This window comes from Leptodactylus fuscus, chromosome 3 (genome assembly GCF_031893055.1).
Source record: "Leptodactylus fuscus isolate aLepFus1 chromosome 3, aLepFus1.hap2, whole genome shotgun sequence".
Taxonomy (NCBI): domain Eukaryota; kingdom Metazoa; phylum Chordata; class Amphibia; order Anura; family Leptodactylidae; genus Leptodactylus; species Leptodactylus fuscus.
This window is the reverse complement of record NC_134267.1, coordinates 87998420-88017380: the sequence shown is the minus strand read 5'-3', so window position 1 is coordinate 88017380 and position 18961 is coordinate 87998420. Positions and strand designations below refer to the sequence as shown.

At 41.2% G+C, this 18961-nt stretch overlaps 1 protein-coding gene across 10 annotated transcripts in view; it reads right to left on the bottom strand.

Annotated features, from left to right (window-relative positions):
- Positions 1-666: 666 nt before the first annotated feature.
- NHSL1 (NHS like 1) overlaps positions 667-18961 on the bottom strand; it is a 170402-nt gene continuing 152107 nt past the window's right edge. For 6 of the 10 annotated variants that reach the window (XM_075267914.1, XM_075267916.1, XM_075267917.1 and 3 more), the window contains 4 exons: positions 14763-14894; positions 8345-11539; positions 7996-8125; positions 667-2814 (listed from right to left, as the gene is read on the bottom strand). In XM_075267914.1, the coding sequence (XP_075124015.1) occupies positions 2103-2814; positions 7996-8125; positions 8345-11539; positions 14763-14894 (4169 nt within the window). In that variant the 3' untranslated portion in view covers positions 667-2102. The remainder of the gene's footprint in view (positions 2815-7995; positions 8126-8344; positions 11540-14762; positions 14895-18961) is intronic. The other 4 variants (XM_075267919.1, XM_075267920.1, XM_075267922.1 and 1 more) reach the window with 2 other exon arrangements.

Genomic DNA, 18961 nt, shown 5'->3' with positions numbered 1-18961 from the left:
CCTTAGGCTGGTTGTAGATGACCGTGGCTGTCTTCAGTGCGCTGTCTATTTCAGGGAGAGCACACTGACCCATTCATTTCAATGGGCCCGCACACACGACTGTGAATTTCATGGTCCCATGTGCGGCCGATAGTCCAGGCCGCAAAATATAGAACAGGTCCTATTCCTTGCCTTTTTACTGGCCCTTGCTTCCATGACTCCTATTCATTTAATGAAAGGAGCCACGGAAGTAGGGCCTGTAATGGGCAGGACACAGAGCACATCCCAAAAAAATAGGTTTAAATGTGATGTAAATAGATATGCCGATCCGAACAGCACGCACCCTTAGAAATGAATGGAAGCATCTGTGACGCCGGCCGGCCGCCGGCAAAGTCAGCGTCACAGGTGCTTCCATTCATTTCTATGGGTGCGTGCTGTTCGGATCGGCTGATCTGAACAGTGTTCGCTCATCTCTAGATGTAAACAATGGGTTCATTTTTCATGACACATTTCCTTTAACAAAGTATGTTACACTGTTTGGTATCTTCATCGGCACTATGGGTTTATGAATAAAAGTTTAGTTTTGCTTTAAGATACAGTAAATTTGGCTGTAACAGAAGATACAGAGGTCATCTGGATAAAGTGTATTCATTACAAACAGCAGAACAAATAAAGACAAACGCAATGTCCTTTCAGCCATGCTTTATTTGAAGCACAGTCACAGCATTGTCTTAATATGTTGAAGGCCCCTGAATGCTTACAGTATTACCAAGGATGGGAGTCACAGCCACATTTCACAGAAGTACTAAAATAAATTAACTCATTTATTTGCCGCAGGAGGTCGCAGCACAGTAACTCACAAGGTCGTGTAACCTCCTCCAGCAGCATAAGGGTTAACTGCACATTGTATCTAAATTGTTCAAAAATGTACAAATTGTAAATGTGGGTTAAAAAGTGAAGTTTTAGAAGTTCTAATATATACAAATAATATAAAAACTACACGATACATCAAAATGATGCTATAAAACAGTAAAAAACAAACTCAGTTTGTCCAAATTGTAAAACTTTTTTTTTTCTCTTTTTTTTAACAAGTAAAAACCGTTAAGAAATTGTACACGCATAATCGCATTTCAAAACTAAAAAGGAAATAGAAATTATTCTTTGGTAACCAAAATTTAGCAGTTTTAGATATTTTAGATAAGAAAAACCAGTGGTGTTCACTTGTTAAATTCATGTGAAGGTAAATATATAGTTCTGTAGTGCAAGTTCTCAGTCTGAGAAGTAATGTAGTGTTGCCAAAGAAACCGAAAATGCGGCTGTGCTGCGTCACAATGGAGATAGCCGCAACACACCGCACCGCAGGTGCTACCAGCTAAAGGAATGGCGGTGCCCCTTGCAGCATGGCGGTAATATGCGTAGATCACTGCAAACCTCTGGCTATATAGTTTTCTCTCCCCACATAAGACTTTTCTAGACTCTAATCTATTTCTTAAGTAGCTTTGTAATATTGGGCTTGCATTGGAAACTTCAGCGCCTTTTAGTGTTGCATGAAGTTCTACATAGGAGAAACTTGGGCTTGTACCGCTGCACAGCAGCTGAAAATACAAAAGACATGTGACTCAACTATAAAATAATAGTAAAGAAAAGGAACCAGAAAAACAGTACCAGAGGAATTACAATTCAGCAACTGGAATGGGTTAGCCCTCTACCAGCCCACCAATTGCACTCAATGTAAAAAGCTCTGGTCAGACTCCAGAGCAAGTCATGCGAGCAGAGCATCTATGGCCCATAATACCCTGTTTAGTAGATGTCTCTAAGCTTGATACACCTATAGCTAGACAGTCTATGCAATATACTACTGTGTGCCTGGCTGTTCATTCTCCGTTCTAGGCACAGGGATTTCTTCTCCTTCACACCTTTGGTTCCATCACTTTGTCTTGCAGGTGCTGCATACTAAGTCACCCCTGCTAAATCCTACCTCACAGAGACTGCAGTGCTAAAGCGGTTACTGTACAGATGTCAAGTGCATGGCAATGAGCTACAGCTCTTGTGATCAGAGTTTTTTCATTGCTTCCTTAAGATTGCTATGATATATTTTATTAAGCTCTATCCCGCAATGTCTTTTAGCTATTGTCTTCTATAGAACCATTGTCTTTGCCTGGGCTAACGTCCAGAAGTCTGCTCATCAAGTCTATGTGGACCTTAGTATTGGAATTGTCAGCGCCTATAGAGTCATTCAGTTCATAGGCCGTTCTATGAAACCTGTCCACGCTCATTGTGCATCTCAGTGGTGCCTTGGTAAAGCTATTTTCTGAAAGATCAGCAGTTTCTCCTTCTCCTTCACAAATGACTGTCATGGGGCTGCTCTGGAGGCGGCTTCGGACATTGTACTTGCTGCTGGCTGCTGATGGTGGTGTCCTGGACCGGCTGTACCTGGTTCCAGAAACAGACATGCTCCTTGGCATCAATCCCTCACTCTTTGCCCATTCTTCCTGGGCTCTTCTGTTCTTATTTGGGGATGCCAACGTTGGGCTATCAGGCAATTCCAGGGAGGAGTCAGATCTTGACCTTTGAAACCTTGGGTCAGTGTGTTTTAGCATTTCTGCGGCAGACATTCGCGAGCCACTCTCAGATCGGCTTCCCTTTTTCAGTAACAAAGCTTTGAAGTTGTCACTGCTTGTACTCGACTTCCGGATACTTCTTTGGATTGCTCCTGGCTGTTTAAAAGAACTAACATTTGGGACATTTCCTGTTGGAGTGACAGGAGGTGAAGGAGAATGATTTCTGCAACGGTCATCATCAGAATCTTTGCGGCCAAGAACTTTTCTTTTGGATCTATTATTAAAGGAAAAGAAAATCCTTAGTACAAAATATATATTATAAATATACATATTACATACATACGTATTCGGAGAAGATGTTACATAGTTAAACAGTTAAATCTGGACCCAGATCAAATGACAGTATATGTTGAAGGTGCAGCTCCACTTAGAGGGGTACAGGCATCCTTATCCTAAAATGAGCTATGCCTAAACTAGGGAAAGATATGACATAGAAATATTATTTTTACATTTATTTAGATTTTAGGGCATCTTCTAATTCATCATCAATAAGTCTATTCCATCTTGTAAATACGGGAGCAATATATTACAGACATACTGTACACACTACAGTATATTGTATTTTACCACTAGATGGCAGTAACACACCAAGTCAACTTCAGCTATTAGAACCGCATAACCTCAGGATTGCCTTTAAATTGAGTTTCCTGATGTGTAAATATAATATTCTAGGTTAATTCATTTCTTAATAATGTTTTATATTTATGAGAATGTTAAGTACTGTGTTAATTACATACAGAGTATGCAATAAACTCCCCTTAGTGGTGACTGCACGCAGTGCTGACACTAAGGTCGGTGCAGGAGTTAAAATATACCTTTCCCCATGGATGTAATAATATTATAGCTATAAAAGCTACTCCCCCCCACATGTGCACTACATTCACAAGTGCAATAAAGGAGGACTCTAGAACCATTCTGTACTGAGCTGCTTCACAGCCCTTTCTCTTCGCTGGTGTAAAAAATGTTATTTTGGATCTAATTTTTAATTTCTAAGTTTTCCATATTAGTGATCCACATGTGGGGTTCAGTCATTTTAAACCAAAATTATCATTTATAGAGAAAGTGTCACCAGGAAATGACTTATTGTATAATTCATGTTTTTATATTAAATGTATTTCTTAGGAATTTTTAGTGATGCTGAATTCAATTTACAACATTATCTATAGTTTAAAAAAAAAAAAATCCTAAAGGTCCTGCAGTTCCAACTCTTGCCGTTAAACCTAAAATAGATTGTGATTCCCATTTCCTGGAGATGAACTATGAACTGCAGACACAATGGTTCACAGCAGACTCTATTGACTTCTATGGGAGTGTTTTCTAGCCATGTCCGATAACCTGTTCAGAGGTCTTTCTGCCGAGAGCATACCTCCCAACCGTCCCAGAATCAGCGAGACAATCCTGGATTCCGGGTGTTGTCCCCGCTACCCCAGTCAGCAGGTGAGATGTCTCTCCTGCAATAGAAAAGCAGGGAGCTGCCTGTTCCCTGCTTCATCATTCGGCCCTGCCTCTGCTCTGGGAGCAGTAGATGTGATGTAGTGATGTCACTTGCTGTGGTGGCAGCTGGAAGGGGACATTAAACTGATGGGGCATGTGGAGAGTGACTGAATACTGTGCTGATAACTGGAGGGTGACTGAATATTGTGGTGAGAGGGACTTTCTACTGTGGGGGACAGATGGAGGTGGACATTACAATGTCAGGGCAATGGACATTATAATGTGGGAACATACCATGTCAGCACAACTGTACGGGTGTTATACTGTGAGGGGGCACAAAGAGAAATGGATGGGAATGGGCAGAGTCAAAGTGAAAGTGGGTGGGGCTAAATTTGCCGCAGCGCGCATAGCACACATTCTGTCTTTGTCACGCCTATCAAATCTGGGAGTTATGAGAGAGGAAAGTAGATAAGGGCTCGTTCACATCTGCGCCAGGTCTCAGTTCATACAGGTTTCCGTTTCCTGCACAAAACTGAGCAGGAGACGGAAACCTGCAGGACTCTTTCATACCCATTCATTTGAATAGGTTTGAAAGATGTCCGGCCGTGAGCGCCGGTGAGCATTTTATGCTCTCCGCCAGCGAAACCGTTTTTTTTTTTTTTTTTTTTAAATCTGACACAGAGTCGGACATGCAATACTCTGTGTCTGGTTTAAAAAAAAACGGTTTTGCGGCAGAGAGCATAAAACGCTCACCGGCGCACACGGCCGGACCCAGTCTGACAGCTTTCCGTCTTCTGCATGCGGAAAGCTTAGAACAGAGTCCGGGCGCTAGTGTGAACCCAGCGTAAGTGTGAAATTAAATACCATGACTGGTGGATTCTGTGTCTTATGTACATGTAAATGATAGCTGTGACCATAAGGGTAAGTTCACACAGAGTTTCTTGGCAGCGGATTTTGACACGGAATTCGCCTCAAAATCCACTGCCCAAACCAGCTCTCATTGACTTTATGAGAGCCACTCGCTTCATTTTTCTGCTTTCTAGTACATCATTGCCTTTTTTCTTTCGATGCCATCTGCCCCATGTCTCCTATTTTAAATACTTTGTCATAAATTCCCCTTTACGTTTGATGGATTCACTATAAGACGTGCTTTATTGGCTTATTCTTCCCAGCTGGTGCTTGTACTTTATTCTTTAATTTGGGTTTGCGCATGCTGTGTCATAAACTGCTATCCTATCTGTTGGACTTATGTGCAGGCACAATGATGTCATGAACATGCATGTTTGTGTATTAGGCATCCGGCACAAGGCAACCTGTGTGCATGCCCTATGGCATCAAGTGTGTGATAACCATGTTTTTGCCAACCTTTGAGTACATTGGCACCAGGAATATGATTCTGAGCGGCTATCACTCACTAGTTGGCCAGGTAATTAATAGCCTTTAAGGGACTATCTAACAACTTTGGTTTGGATGGCACCTTTGACTTTAAGCTGGGCGTGTGTCCTATTGTACCATCATACTGATTCAAGCACCTATACACTATACACCTATACATATTAATAGGACATCTACAGTATTTGACCTTCATCATCTGGTTTTTGATGGTCCAATTGCCCTCGTCAATCACTACCAGTCGCTGCAGTCGTGAGTCTAAGCCTTACCCTGCCACCAATTGCAAGTTTACACTTATCTCTATCACATGTAATGGCTAGGTTAATTATGCTTTTCGGTCAGGCAAACAATTTTGATATTTGTCCTCTGATGATCCAATTCTATAACTTAAGGAAACGTGTTGGGTACGCAAGTGTTGTACAAATAATTTGACATTATAATACTACTGATACTAATACTATGATATTGTTGGTTTGAGTCTTATGGTCATGAGGGTTCTCGGACGGTATTGTTACCATATCATCTGAAGACTATAGTCCATCAGTAACACATTTGGGTTCTGTGTTTATTTTGGAGCATTGATATTTATATGGTTTGGTACACCCCAGATTTTTAATAGTATTCATTAAAAGTTATATTAAAATTATTCTTTTAGCGAATCCCATCCTCACTTTTCCAAAAAATAGGCACTACGGAAATGCTGCGATTTTCCAAAACCATTGCGGTTTCCCTATAGGTATAATGGAAGTAGAAAGTCTGTGGACTTTCTGTGAAAAGATCTGTTGGAAAACCGCAACATTTTTTTGCTGTGGCCCACTATGTGGTCAAGCTACCGCAAATATATTATATGAGTATTTATTTGGCAGACCCATACCCCGGAAAATCTAGGTTTACACCAGCTTTGTTACAGTATATGCCATAGGAACAACCCACTGACGACATATTACATTGTAATTGGTAGTTATAAAAAGCTTAATACATATGTGTGACAGCAGGGGGTCCCAGAATCTACTGGGTAAACTGCTCTTGCCATAATTCACATATATCTCCAAGGGAAGACTGCAATAGGATTTGCCTAGACACATGTGGCATCCTCCTACATGCAATTGCTGCCATATTTTCCAGGTAGCTGGAAATCCCATAAGTGGGCATCACAGTCAATATGACCCTATAACTAGCCCCAATATGAGGTCATTTGCACACCTATAAGTGTAAACACTTATATAAATACTCAGAAATATATACACACAAATAAGAACATATATCTATAGACGTATAAGACTGAGCGGTGATTTTCCTAAATGTAAATGGAACTGCACATTTAACATATAGATATACGTATTTGCCTTCGTAACAAACATAGCAACATCTTTTATATATGAAATATGCAGCAACTAAACTGACATATAATATTTTACTTGTAGTTTATACAGTCAAAACATGATGATCAATGAGAGGTAATGTTCTCCAAATGCATAGCTAGCTGAGGGATACAAGTCCACAATGCTGTCACATAAGGGGTTTTCAATGATGTTGGAATGAATTAGACATACAATAATCCAACATTGGTTATACACAGAGCTCCATGGGTCCTGTGTACAGTTCTACTTGCCAGATTCTGCCATGCTTGCCATGAGGCACTGGCGTTGAAGCTTTGCTCCCAACTGCGTTATACAACCAGCAGAGTGTAGAGGGGATATTGACGGGGGGGAAAATTGAGGGAGGGGAATATTAGTAGATTAAAAATAAGAAAAAGAGAGAAATGTACAATGAATATTTTTCACATTCCTTTTACAATGTGTACATTTATTATCAAATAGTATCCAATCATCAAAAAAATAATAGTAACTGTGATTGGGAATTATGGAAAGTAACAAAATAAAAGTAAAATATGTGGCTGAAAGAATAGCTGGAACTTGCCTATGAATCTGCAGATCTGACCAAACAACAGTGACTGCCCACACAAATGACTGTCCCTGGCAACTATAGCCATTATTTTTTTTAATATTGAAGCATTTATTTGTAGAGAAAGCTATGCTAGATTTTATGTTAGCTAAAAGCTCAATGCATTCAGCCAGTAATAATATTGACAGATGATTTATATGATCAATTTGCATAATCATATATTTGACCTACATATCAATTTTAATTTAAAGACACTTAATTTTATGCCTCTTGATCTATTACAGCAATGCAAAAATTAAATCATGGCCGCCTATGGCATAGTAGGAACATCACTTCATATACTAAACCTTATATACGATTATAAATATGATATAAAGCTAATATGTCAATCTCTTGTTCTCCAGCATTTTGTGTAAAAGTGAATACATAGACATATAAAGTAGCCCAGAATCATAGACATTCCTTAGCACGGAAGCAATGCCACAAAGATACAGGAAAGCAAAAAAAAATAATGACCAGACAATAATGAATGTAAAATGGTTACGCCTGCCCTCCAAAAACATTGGTTGTGTTATATGAAACAGGTTACAACGGCAAGTGAAAAAGCGTTATCTGAAAATGGTTCTACGAGGAGCATAGAAAAGCAAAGAAAAAACTACTCTACCTATGGATGGCTGCAAACAGGTCCTCAGTGGTCCTCGGTCTTGTCGGAGTTAATACACCTCCATTGCCATCTATGCAATCATTAGTCTGTGGAAGTGGTGAACTTGCAGCTTTGTTCTCAAAGACATCTGCTACACGAAAATAAAAATAATGATAGTAAAAAAATAAATAAATGGACAAAAGCTTGAGGAAAAAACAAGGGAAAAGTAAAAAAAAACTAAAACTATGTTGGCCACATTTTACATTTAGTGTACACAAAGAGTTCTTAGAAATCTTACATTGGCCACAGGGAGGTTATCATGTAAAAGTTATTTAGAGACAGGGTGGAGATAAAAGGGGACATTTCTTACCATTTTCTTCTTCCTGTGAAGTCTTTTGGTCACAGTTCGTACTCTCTGTCTTGGTATCTGAAATAAGTATCTCATCAGACATTGTGGCCCAGAGGTCTTCTTCCTGGTGATCAGAAGTTTCCAAAACTGGAGACCGTCTGAAAAATGTTTTATCTTCCTCAACTTTGCAGGGGGATAAACTCGCTTCCCTTGCTTGACAAGCCGAGCCAGCAGTCTCCTCTGAATTGTTCTCATCAGCTATACGACCATTTACCTCCTCGCAATGTTCGCTTACAGAATCCTTTTCGGAGGGTTTTGGCATGCTTCTCACATTTTCATTGACTTGAGCTATTTTTTCTGCTGCCAAATCAAGCTGCGGAGGTGGAACGATAAGGAACAATTTGGGTTTCTTTGAAACAGGAGGCGGCTTCTTGTTGGGAGATGCATTTGGTGTACTTTGGGAAGTACTTGGTTTCTCTTCTGGAGATGACATTTCGGACAAGATAGTTTTGTTTCCATTGTATGCTGAATTCTGATATTCTTCCTCTCTGCATTCTAGGTTTGTTGTTTCACCAGTTGTAAACGTATCTGAACAGCTCTGAGAATCAGAGTATTGAAGCTGCTCGCTTGGCAAGTTGGAATTTTTATTTTCTTTGACGCTTACGCTTAATCTGGAATCTAGAGAAGCAGATGGCTCAAATGATGGCCGTGAAAATAAGGGTGACGTCTCATTGTGACGTTTGGGATGTAGCACCTGTTCAGTTATTTTTTCATTCTCCAGTTGTGATGATTTTTTAACAGACCTTAACTGTATCATTTGCAATGCCTGAGCAGTAACAAGAGGAGTGTTTGGCTTTATCAGGTCTTGTTTGTTGTGGATGCTGTTAAGATTCTCAACATCCACTTTTGTTAGTCGTTCAGTGTTATTTTTCAGTGCTTTTGTTTTTAGTGATGGAGGAACTAGAGGGGCTTTGGAGTGGAGGATGGGTAGGGGTGGAGGGAGTGGAGGGCAAGTCAAAGGTGAACATTGATCAGATTTAGAACGTGAAAGCCACAGATTGTCTTCAATTGCCTGGAACACTGCAGTCTCTGGTGGTGGAGGTGGAAAATGTGGAGAAGGTGGCAGACAACCATCAACATTCACCTCCATTACTGGTGGAGGGGGTGGGTCTGGTGTAAGGGGAGGAGTTAGAGAAGACTGGACTAGATTAGGTTTTTTAACGTTCTGTTGTACAGTGTCTGATGTGTTTGAAGAAAGAGATGTTGATGATGAAGAAATGGAAACTGAAGAGATCAGAGATGATCTTCTTTCAGGCACTTTGGGTTTTGCTTTGCTTTTCCCACTTCCCGGTGACGCGTTTCTTAATAAGAGTGGTACAGGCGTCAGGTTGGTCGGAGTGTTTGATTGGCTTGAATAGCCACTGGATGGAGATGTCACTCTGCAAGCCTTTTCTGGAGAAGAATTGCTCTGCTTAGTAAGTTCAGTACGTATCTGTTGACTGACAGTTCTTGCACTGCAATCCTTAGCTGACTTGTTAGGAGACTGAGTTGTAGATTTTGGTTGATCATCCAGGTAGTAGCTCCAGTGATCAGCATACTCTGACTTTATACTACTAGTATCACTCTGAGAGGGGGTCACCGGACAAATGGAGTACATATTGGGAGCAGTAGCAGACATGTTGCTGCTGCTTGCACTTACTGTACTTTGACTGCGAGAACGCAATACCCAGGGATCCTCATAGTCACTGCATGGGCTTTGAGATGGCGAGCCACTACTTTTACTCTTCAAGTTTAGCTGTAGTGACTGCTGGAGAGTAGCAATAAGCTTTTCGTTGAGTACCTGGCCATTTGCTTGGAGATTTTTCTTTCCTGGACGTCTAAGGGAATCAGTTCTAGAAGGAGGCGGCGGAGGCTTTTTAGACTTTTTCAATGATATGCTACGTGTTAGAGATTTATCACTGTAGCTTGACCTTTCATCCATATTCATAGGATCCTTCTTATCTAAGATATTAATGACACTATTGCAGGGGTTCTGAGTGCAATTGTGATGGTTCTGATTGCCTGGACCTATCCCAGAATCCATGTGCATTGAAGTGTAATAGCCATCATGGTCTACAGAGTAAAGTGAGCTGGAATCTGCTTTTCTCTCTGAACTACAGGTGCTCATGTTACTCACTGGAGAGCCAGACACTGCAGATGAGGTTTTCCTTAGCAGAGCACAACTGTCATGTTCCCTCATTTCCGAGGACCACTGGTCAGCACTAGTAGTACTGCTGGTCACGCTGCCGTTTCTTTGTCGACCATCAGAGTAGCTGGAATCGCTGCGGGTATCACTGTCCTGTGAGGGACTATTAAAGGCATCATTTACTCTGTAAGACATAGTTTGGGAACCATTCTTCATGATGTTTGTATCACTCAGAGAAATAATTGTTATGGCACTTGGGGAAAGTGTATCTGACGTTTGAGAGTGGCGGGCTGAACTGCTTTCACTCCAGTTACCACTAGAGGAGTGGTGATCATCCTTAAGGTTGACATGATCCCTGCGTACACTTTTTTTATGTGAACAGTGAGCTATCCCTTTGCTTTCCAGGTGTCCAGTGCTCTGAGATGTATGAATGGCAATAACTTCTGAAGAAGATGACAACATAGCATTAGGGATGATACTCGTTGAATATGCGGCATGAGGTGACACCATACATGCTGGATTAGAAAACATTTCTCTTTCTGAGCCTCGAACTTCTTGGGACTTTGGCCTCTGTATTGAACCAGTTCTGGGGTTATTGCGTAGATGCACTACACTGTCATCAACCTGTAATTTGCTTAACTGGCGTGGCAATGTAATGTATGAGTCTTCCATAGGATGGCTGGAACCTTCTGACTTTTGCTCCAGAGATTGTATAGAAACTCTAGCCCCTGTTCTTGGCAAGCTTCGGAAATTCAAGTCACCATTCGAACGTGGACTATATCCAGCGGGGTCACTCAGAGAAGACATGTTTCCTGAAGAATTAGACATCAAAGCTGCTATGCCTTGTCCTTTCTGGGCTCTGATTCTTCGGACTGAGGGGGGCACTATCTTTATCTCATCAGTCTGGCAGCTGAAGTCCCTGGTTTCCGACCTTTGCGTAGGAGAGCGACATGCTTCTAAATCATCTAGCACTTCATAATTCTCTGGTATGTGCATAGAATGTCCTCTGAAACCTATCTGCCCCACACTTGCTGTTGAATCAAAATATTAACAATTAGGCTATTTATGATACAAATATTGCCATTAATTACCGTATTAAACAATTTTAGACACTCAAAGTAAAGTAATTGAAACAGTGTACATAATGATAATTTACATATTACTTTTGAAGACCTATGTAATTTTTTTTGCCTTAGTTATCTTGTACTCACATAAATCTAGTAATTCTAGTTACTGTACATACAGACCTTCATTAAACAGGACCTTTCATCACTTGGGGCACATGCGGTTTTATATTCCGCTAGAAAGCTGACAGAGTGCTCAATTCAGTGCGCTGGCGGCTTTCACGATCTGTGCCCCAGGTGAAGGGCTATCGGTGCCGGTCCCGTAGCTCTTCTCCGTCAGAAGGGCGTTCCTGACAGTCAGTCAGGAACGCCCTTCCTCACAGCAGCGCATATAGCGATGTACTGTGACAGCGGGGAGGAACGCCCGGCCCTCCCCAGTACTCATCTATGGACGAGTACTGTGAGGAGAGGGAGGATGTGTTCCTCCCCGCTGTCACAGTACAGCGCTATAGGCGCTGCTGTGAGGAAGGGCGTTCCTGACTGACTGTCAGGAACGCCTTTCTGACGGTGAAGAGCTACGGTAACGGCACCGAAATCTCTTCACCTGGGGCACAGATCATGAAAGTCGACAGTGCGCTGAATTCAGCACACTGTCGGCTTTCTAGCAGTATATAAAACTGCCTGTGCCCCAAGTGACGAAAGGTTCTCTTTTAACACGCACACAACCATAGTGGTTTTTACTGTATGCAAATACTAATCCATAATTTGCAAAAAATAAAAACATGTCCGCATTGCATCAGTATGTTATCTGCAATCATGAATCTGCAAAAAGACTTGTATGATCCCTTACACTTATATTTGGGTCTGTGCCCCAAATATGAAGAAGAATAGAACCTGCTCTATAATATGCAAATAGTTTCTATGATCCAGACACTGATCAGTAAAAAACTACGGACATGTGCATGGGGCCAGAGAAATGAATGGGTCCATATACTATCCGGAATTGTGGATCAGCTATTATGGTCAATATATGGTAGACAACTACTCTTGTGTGCATGGGGCCTTAGTCTGCCGATGGTTCAGCATATGTACAGCACATTCTCTTAATCTGCTTTTGTATGTGCCCTCTTTACACCAAACACTGTACAGCAGTCTATGTTAGGGGGCGTTCACACCTGCGCCCTGTGTCAGTCCGCTAGGTTTCTGTCCTATTTCCCGGGAAACTGCATAGGGGATGGCTTCCCAGCAGTCAGTTTTAAAACCCATTCATTCCAATGGGTTTTTAAAGCAAACCGACGGTGTCCGCCTGTGGCCTCTCTGCAGGAAACTGTTTTTTTTTTTTGGCCGGACACAAAATCAGACATGCAGGACTTTGTGTCTGGCCAAAAAAAAAAAAACGGTTTTCCTGCGGGGAGAGGCTGCATATGGACACCGGAGGTTTGCTTTAAAAACCCATTCAAACAAACCGACACAGGGCACACAGGGACGCAAGTGTGAACACCCCCTAAACCTACACACACAACTGCTCCAGTGCTGGTCCTTGCTGGTCTCTATTTGTTCCAGGTATTATGTTGTGTAAAATCACAAGACTGCTGTAGCTCATCACTGGTGTCAGTGGCCACACACTGTAGATGGTTGTATCATCACTAAAGGCCCTATTTACATGGGGAAATATTCACAGCAATTACTAGTAAAGCATGCTCCTAGGAATGTGGTTTCTGCACGAAAAATGCGGAGAGAAATGTCCTGCAAGCAACACTTTTCTATCCACATGTTTCGTAGGGAAACCAAATGAAAACCACACGGACCTCAGTATAGTCTATGGGGTTTGAGGGTTTCCTTAGGTAACAGCTTTTTTTTTTTTTTTTTATGTCCATAGGTTTCCATCTGGGGGTCCCCAAGCATACTCCCCGAATGGAAACCCGAATGCACATGTGAATAGGGCCTTATAAAGTAACTTGAGATATCACTAGTTAAAACAAAGTTGGAAATGTGAGCTTTATATGCAGCAGAGCTAACTTTAGGCTAAAACCTCATGTTGCGAAAACACTGCATTTTACATTACCTGCAAAGTGGATGGGATTCAGGTTAATTCCATCCATACATTACAGTAAAAAAAATCTGCAGCAGAAAAGTCACAATTTCAAAAACACTATGGAAATGACGGTGGTTTCCATATAGGTATAATTGAAGTAGAAAGTCCACAGAGGAAAACTCGGCAGATTTTCTGTGAAAAGTGCTGTGGGAAAAACAGTGATGCATTTCCGCTGCAGTTTTTCACGCATCGTTTTTGGTTGTCACTCGGAAAACCGTTTTTGCAGCGATTCGCTGCGTGGGGCCTCAGCCTTATTGCAGTTTGTTTAAAATCCCTGACAACCCCCTTCAATGCGAAATGTTTTCATAGTTACTGAACGGTGCAGGTAGATAAGAAGAGCATTCAGTGGTAAGGAATGATTTTATTATCCTTAAGCCAAATCATGGCGTATACTGTAAAACAACGTTATCCAAAACATCTGGCACAAAAACTATGTAGATCTTCAGTAGTTGTCAGCACCAATACATGCAAGGAAATTGATATATATTTTTATATATTATATTATTACTCAAAACTGGACAACACCTCTACATGTAGAAGCCAAATCTCCGCTTTAGATGGAGGAGGTCTAATTTGGACTCTTATTTCCGCATTTTTTGTGGGTTGTTGCTACAAACTACATCTGTACACACAAAACAGCAACAACCACCTCATGCTCAGCACATACAGGTAATTACAGAATCACGCCAGCCACTTAAGACTATGTTGAGAACGTGCACACAGACACCAGTGCTTGCCATGCCATGTCTATGGGATGTGCTTCACCAAGAAGTACATAGAGCAGAGTTAGCACAGTACATGACCTGACAGTTGCGGTGGCAGTCAGTATGTTATTAGCTGGAGCTATTAGTTATAATACAGAAGTTATTATTCTGTGCAATGAAGGACAGTTGTAAGTGTAACACTTTCAGGGTTGTAGTAGTTTAGTGTAAGTGGTTAGTAGATATTTTCCTTTAGCATAACGGTCACCTTGCTATCTCCTGTAAGGCTATCAGACTGTACAGGTTTATGGGTGGCATAAGATGCAATTAAGCTGATAGTGGTGAGCAATGAGAGTGATGGCCGCTGGTGGGATACACTTCTGATGAGCCATACCTAGCTCCTTTTGTATGTTGTCTGGGACGCCTGTTATAGTCTTTCTCCTTTTGACATTCTTCGGACGTCTTACCACAGTGTCAGTATGAATAAGAGACCGCCGGAAGTTGGCTTGGCGGTCGAAATTCTCCCCTGATACAGAGTAGTAGAACAAGCAAGGCAACATTAAATCCAAGCACTCTAACATCATGCATCGGTTACCCCTAAATTATTAAGACAATAACGCAGAAGGTATTAATGAATGATGTTAGTATATGTATTACAGCAGAAGAGTACATAAAAGGGATCTAATGCCACAATAAGGTTTCCAAACCACAGTATGACCTATTGGTGATGGTGGTCTAAGAACAAAAAACTGACATAAAAGTATAACTAACAATGTAATACCAATATTTAATACTAATATAGAGACAAATCTGGAAATATATGTGTAACAATGGAAGTGGAAGACATAGAAAACACTTTAGCAGCTAAGTTTTCAGTACTTGGTGCAATTCCAGTCAACAAAATGGAATAGATGGAATCAAGATTTTACATGCTCCACTCTGAACTAGGAAAATCTTGATGCTGTTGTATTTATCTGCAAATCATTGGCAGATACGACTTAGTTTAGTAGAATCTGCTGTTTCCCTTATGTGTATGACAACCATAGACATCAGATTAGAAACAGATTTTATCTGATCTGCAGATAAATATCTTTCAAATAATAAAACATCCAACCAAGTGGTCCCAAGGCCGATACGCCATCAATGTATGTTCTAAGAAAATCCCTTCAGGCCTCTTGCACATGGCTGCAGAGCTGTTGGATTTTCTGGACCACAAGGGTACATTCACAGGTAGGAATTTGCCGCATATTTGGGGGCAGATTCTGCCCACAATACTGTCATAGGTTTCTTCCCTTTAGCTGAAAAAAAATCCAACGAAAATTGCACCAAACTGAACGAAAGCTGTTAATGAGTTTACTTGCTAGGTGAAATAGTATTAACGCCACAATTCATGGGCATAGGGAAACCTTATTGTGACATTGTGCTCTCAACAATGAATCCTAAATAATAGTGAACTGTCAGGCTATGTCCACTTCAGGCACATACTTCCCACTGTTCAAATGCATACAAAGCCTTAGCGTATGTTCACACACAGCAGATTAGCTGCAGAAACATCTGACACAAGTTGTCCTACAGCACGGACATAGATTTCTGCAAGCCCTATTCTGATTTATATAAAAGACTTGAAGAAATTCCTGCATCAAATCTGCCCCATTTGAATATACCCTTAATCCTCATGCATTGCATTTCAGCGCCCTTCATTAAAAACATATTTATCTAATATTTTAATGAAGTATATATGAAACATGCAATGAGTTAGCACCTTTACAGCCGCATGCATACAGCCTGAACACCAATGGGTTAATTGCCCAATAACGCACTCAATGTGGGTTGATCTGTATCACACTTGGCCAATATATATTGTTCATTCAGGAAAATGGGTTATTGAACTTCTTCTAGCGAATCATTATTGATTTATTGTAGTGTCTATATCAGTTCATATATGAGCAGACAAAGACAGACCTAGCCTAGATTAGATCAAATACATGAGAAGTGTCTGTGCGGATATGCTGTGTATCTGTATACATAATGTATATAAAAATGAATGCTGTAGATAGTTTTAAGTTCCAATCTTTACCACGAATATATTATATCCAAGACAAACCTGATGACTATATGTGAATCTAACCACAGATACAATCTGTCCAATGATCTAACATGTATAGACCATATATGTCTGCATGTGGTTGTCCATGCTGAAATGGTATATGCGACTGGGTAATACACTGCCATATCCTTACGGCCATGTCACTTAGGGTACAAATACATGGCTGATTTTTTACCTGGTCCACCTTTCCCTATATAAGGTGTATTTTAATAAGCCTATGGTGCCACAGGCAGAAGAGAGGGGTAGCAGGGGCAGATAGCACATTCTTCAGCACATTCAGGCTTTGTGTCAGCCGGCCTTAGGTCTTCTGCATGAACATGCTCACAACACCACAATTATCATGCAGCACAGCTCCCACCCTCCCCCAATAATCCAACCACTCCCCATTGCTCAGGCCATTATATTGTTTTGTAAGAGAAAGTGAATGAACCTGCATTCACATGGCTGTAAATGCAAACCCCATGGCAATGTGACTTGCATGTTTAATTCTGCTGAATGTTGGCCAGTGGGAAATCCTCGGGTAAGTGTCGGGTAAGCTATTTGTCTATTAGTTATACAGCTTCTATTGCATACTCTCATGCCTCTGTCTGCAAATACGACTGAACTGTCTCATTAAGGACTTTCTATAGAAGGAAAAAATAATAAATTCCAAGGAGCTTTTGAGGTTTCTGGAAATTTTCTTAATATAAGGATAAATGCTTTAACAAGTCCTCCCTTTGCAAGGTGACTCGTGATCCACCAGAGGGAGTAAAACTAATGCAGATGCCCAGGCGGCTTATATACATGAGTCCCCCTGCGAACTTCCGGTTGGCACATGCGCAATGGAAGGGCGGCAAGAAGACTTCCTGTTCCTTAGTGAATTAACCAGGGCTGGGTATGTACTTCAGGGTATGGTCCTCGGGTTACGACGAGCCTGCTGCAGAACCTCATTTTCTGAATGCTATACAGTGTATAGCATTCGGCAAATGAAGGCTGATTGTGTAGCAGGCTCGTCCTTGCTACAAGCAGGTAAGTATGCTGTTACCAGTTGACTTTTTCTCATTGAAATGAATAGACCAGCGTTGATTGGCCAGTTGCCAGTGATTTGGCCAATCAACGCTGGTTCTGCCAGAGGCTCGTCTGAGAAGGCGGAGTCTAACATCGGACTATTCATTCCAATGAGAAAAACTCTTGCCTGCCCGTGGCAAGGACGTGCCTGCTGCAGAATCAGTGTTCATTTGCCGAATGCTATACATATATATAGCATTCGGCAAATAAATATATATACTGTATAGCATTTAGCAAATGAGGTTCTGCAGCAGGCTCGTCGTAACCACGAAACAGTATGCCTATACCCCTGCTAGACATGGCAAACTCTCAAAACCGGAAAGAGATCTTCGACCGGAAATAGGAAGGGCGGGACTTAATCCTTTGTTATTGTTGTCAAAGGGGGACTCATGTATAGTTAGGAGGTAGCAAAAGCAATAGATGCATATATCTCTAGTCAATACCGGGTCCTAGTTATGGTTCTGCCTTTACTGACCTATCTATCTGTACTGATTCAGTGGTAAAGTATAGAAATGATTTCTGTTTGAAAAGTTGTCCTTTGTAGAAAGCAGAGAGTCTCCAGTGATCGGCCATGTCATTTTCCAGCCAGTGCATAAGGTGAGCATATGATGGCAGTAAAACTACCTATTTGAGAAATACTTTGGTTTACTGGTTTTGTCTGAGGACACACATTGCAGAAAAGTTGTTGTTGTTTTTTTGAGCCAAAATTAGGAGTTGATTCAGCAGAAAGGAAAAGTGTAAGTGCTTTATATATATTGTTCATTTCTTCAGAAGCCAATTTTGGCTTTGGCTAAAAAAAAAACAAAAAAAACCCTCAGAAGCTAAATCTATAGCAACAAATGCAGCTTTTAAACATGTGGCCTCAGGCTAGGTTCACACCTGCAATGGGCTCTCCGTTGTTCAGTATAGGCTCCATATTTTGAGGCTCTTTTCTATGGTCTGGACACGCATCCAGAAATACTGCAGATTTGTGTATGAGGCCATAGAAATGAATGGGTCGATACATTTATCCACAAAGGGGAATAAAACCTACAGTCATGTGCATGGAGCATTTGAGTCACGTTATCTTCGCCTCTATTAAATTCAGAACCCATCTGGTTTCCTGTTCGCAGAGTGCAGAGCACTTTCACATGACTATATGTCAATCATATGACCTATGCCATCAAGTCCCGTCTGACAATGATATGAAGTTAGCGTACCTTTCACCACCTCCAACAAGTCCAGCTCTTTACATTAGTTAATAGATACTGCTCTTCTGATTCAGGTAGTTGGAATTTTTTAACTAGCCCCCATCATTCCCAAGAAATCAATGCTGTTAGTTTTGGTACCTGATATGCTACTGTCAGGAGTGCGGTGTCAGGCAGAAACAGACAAGGGGTGTGATTCTGACCACTGACAATGGCTGGCTCTGAATCACATTCCCCTGCCGGACACCGCCT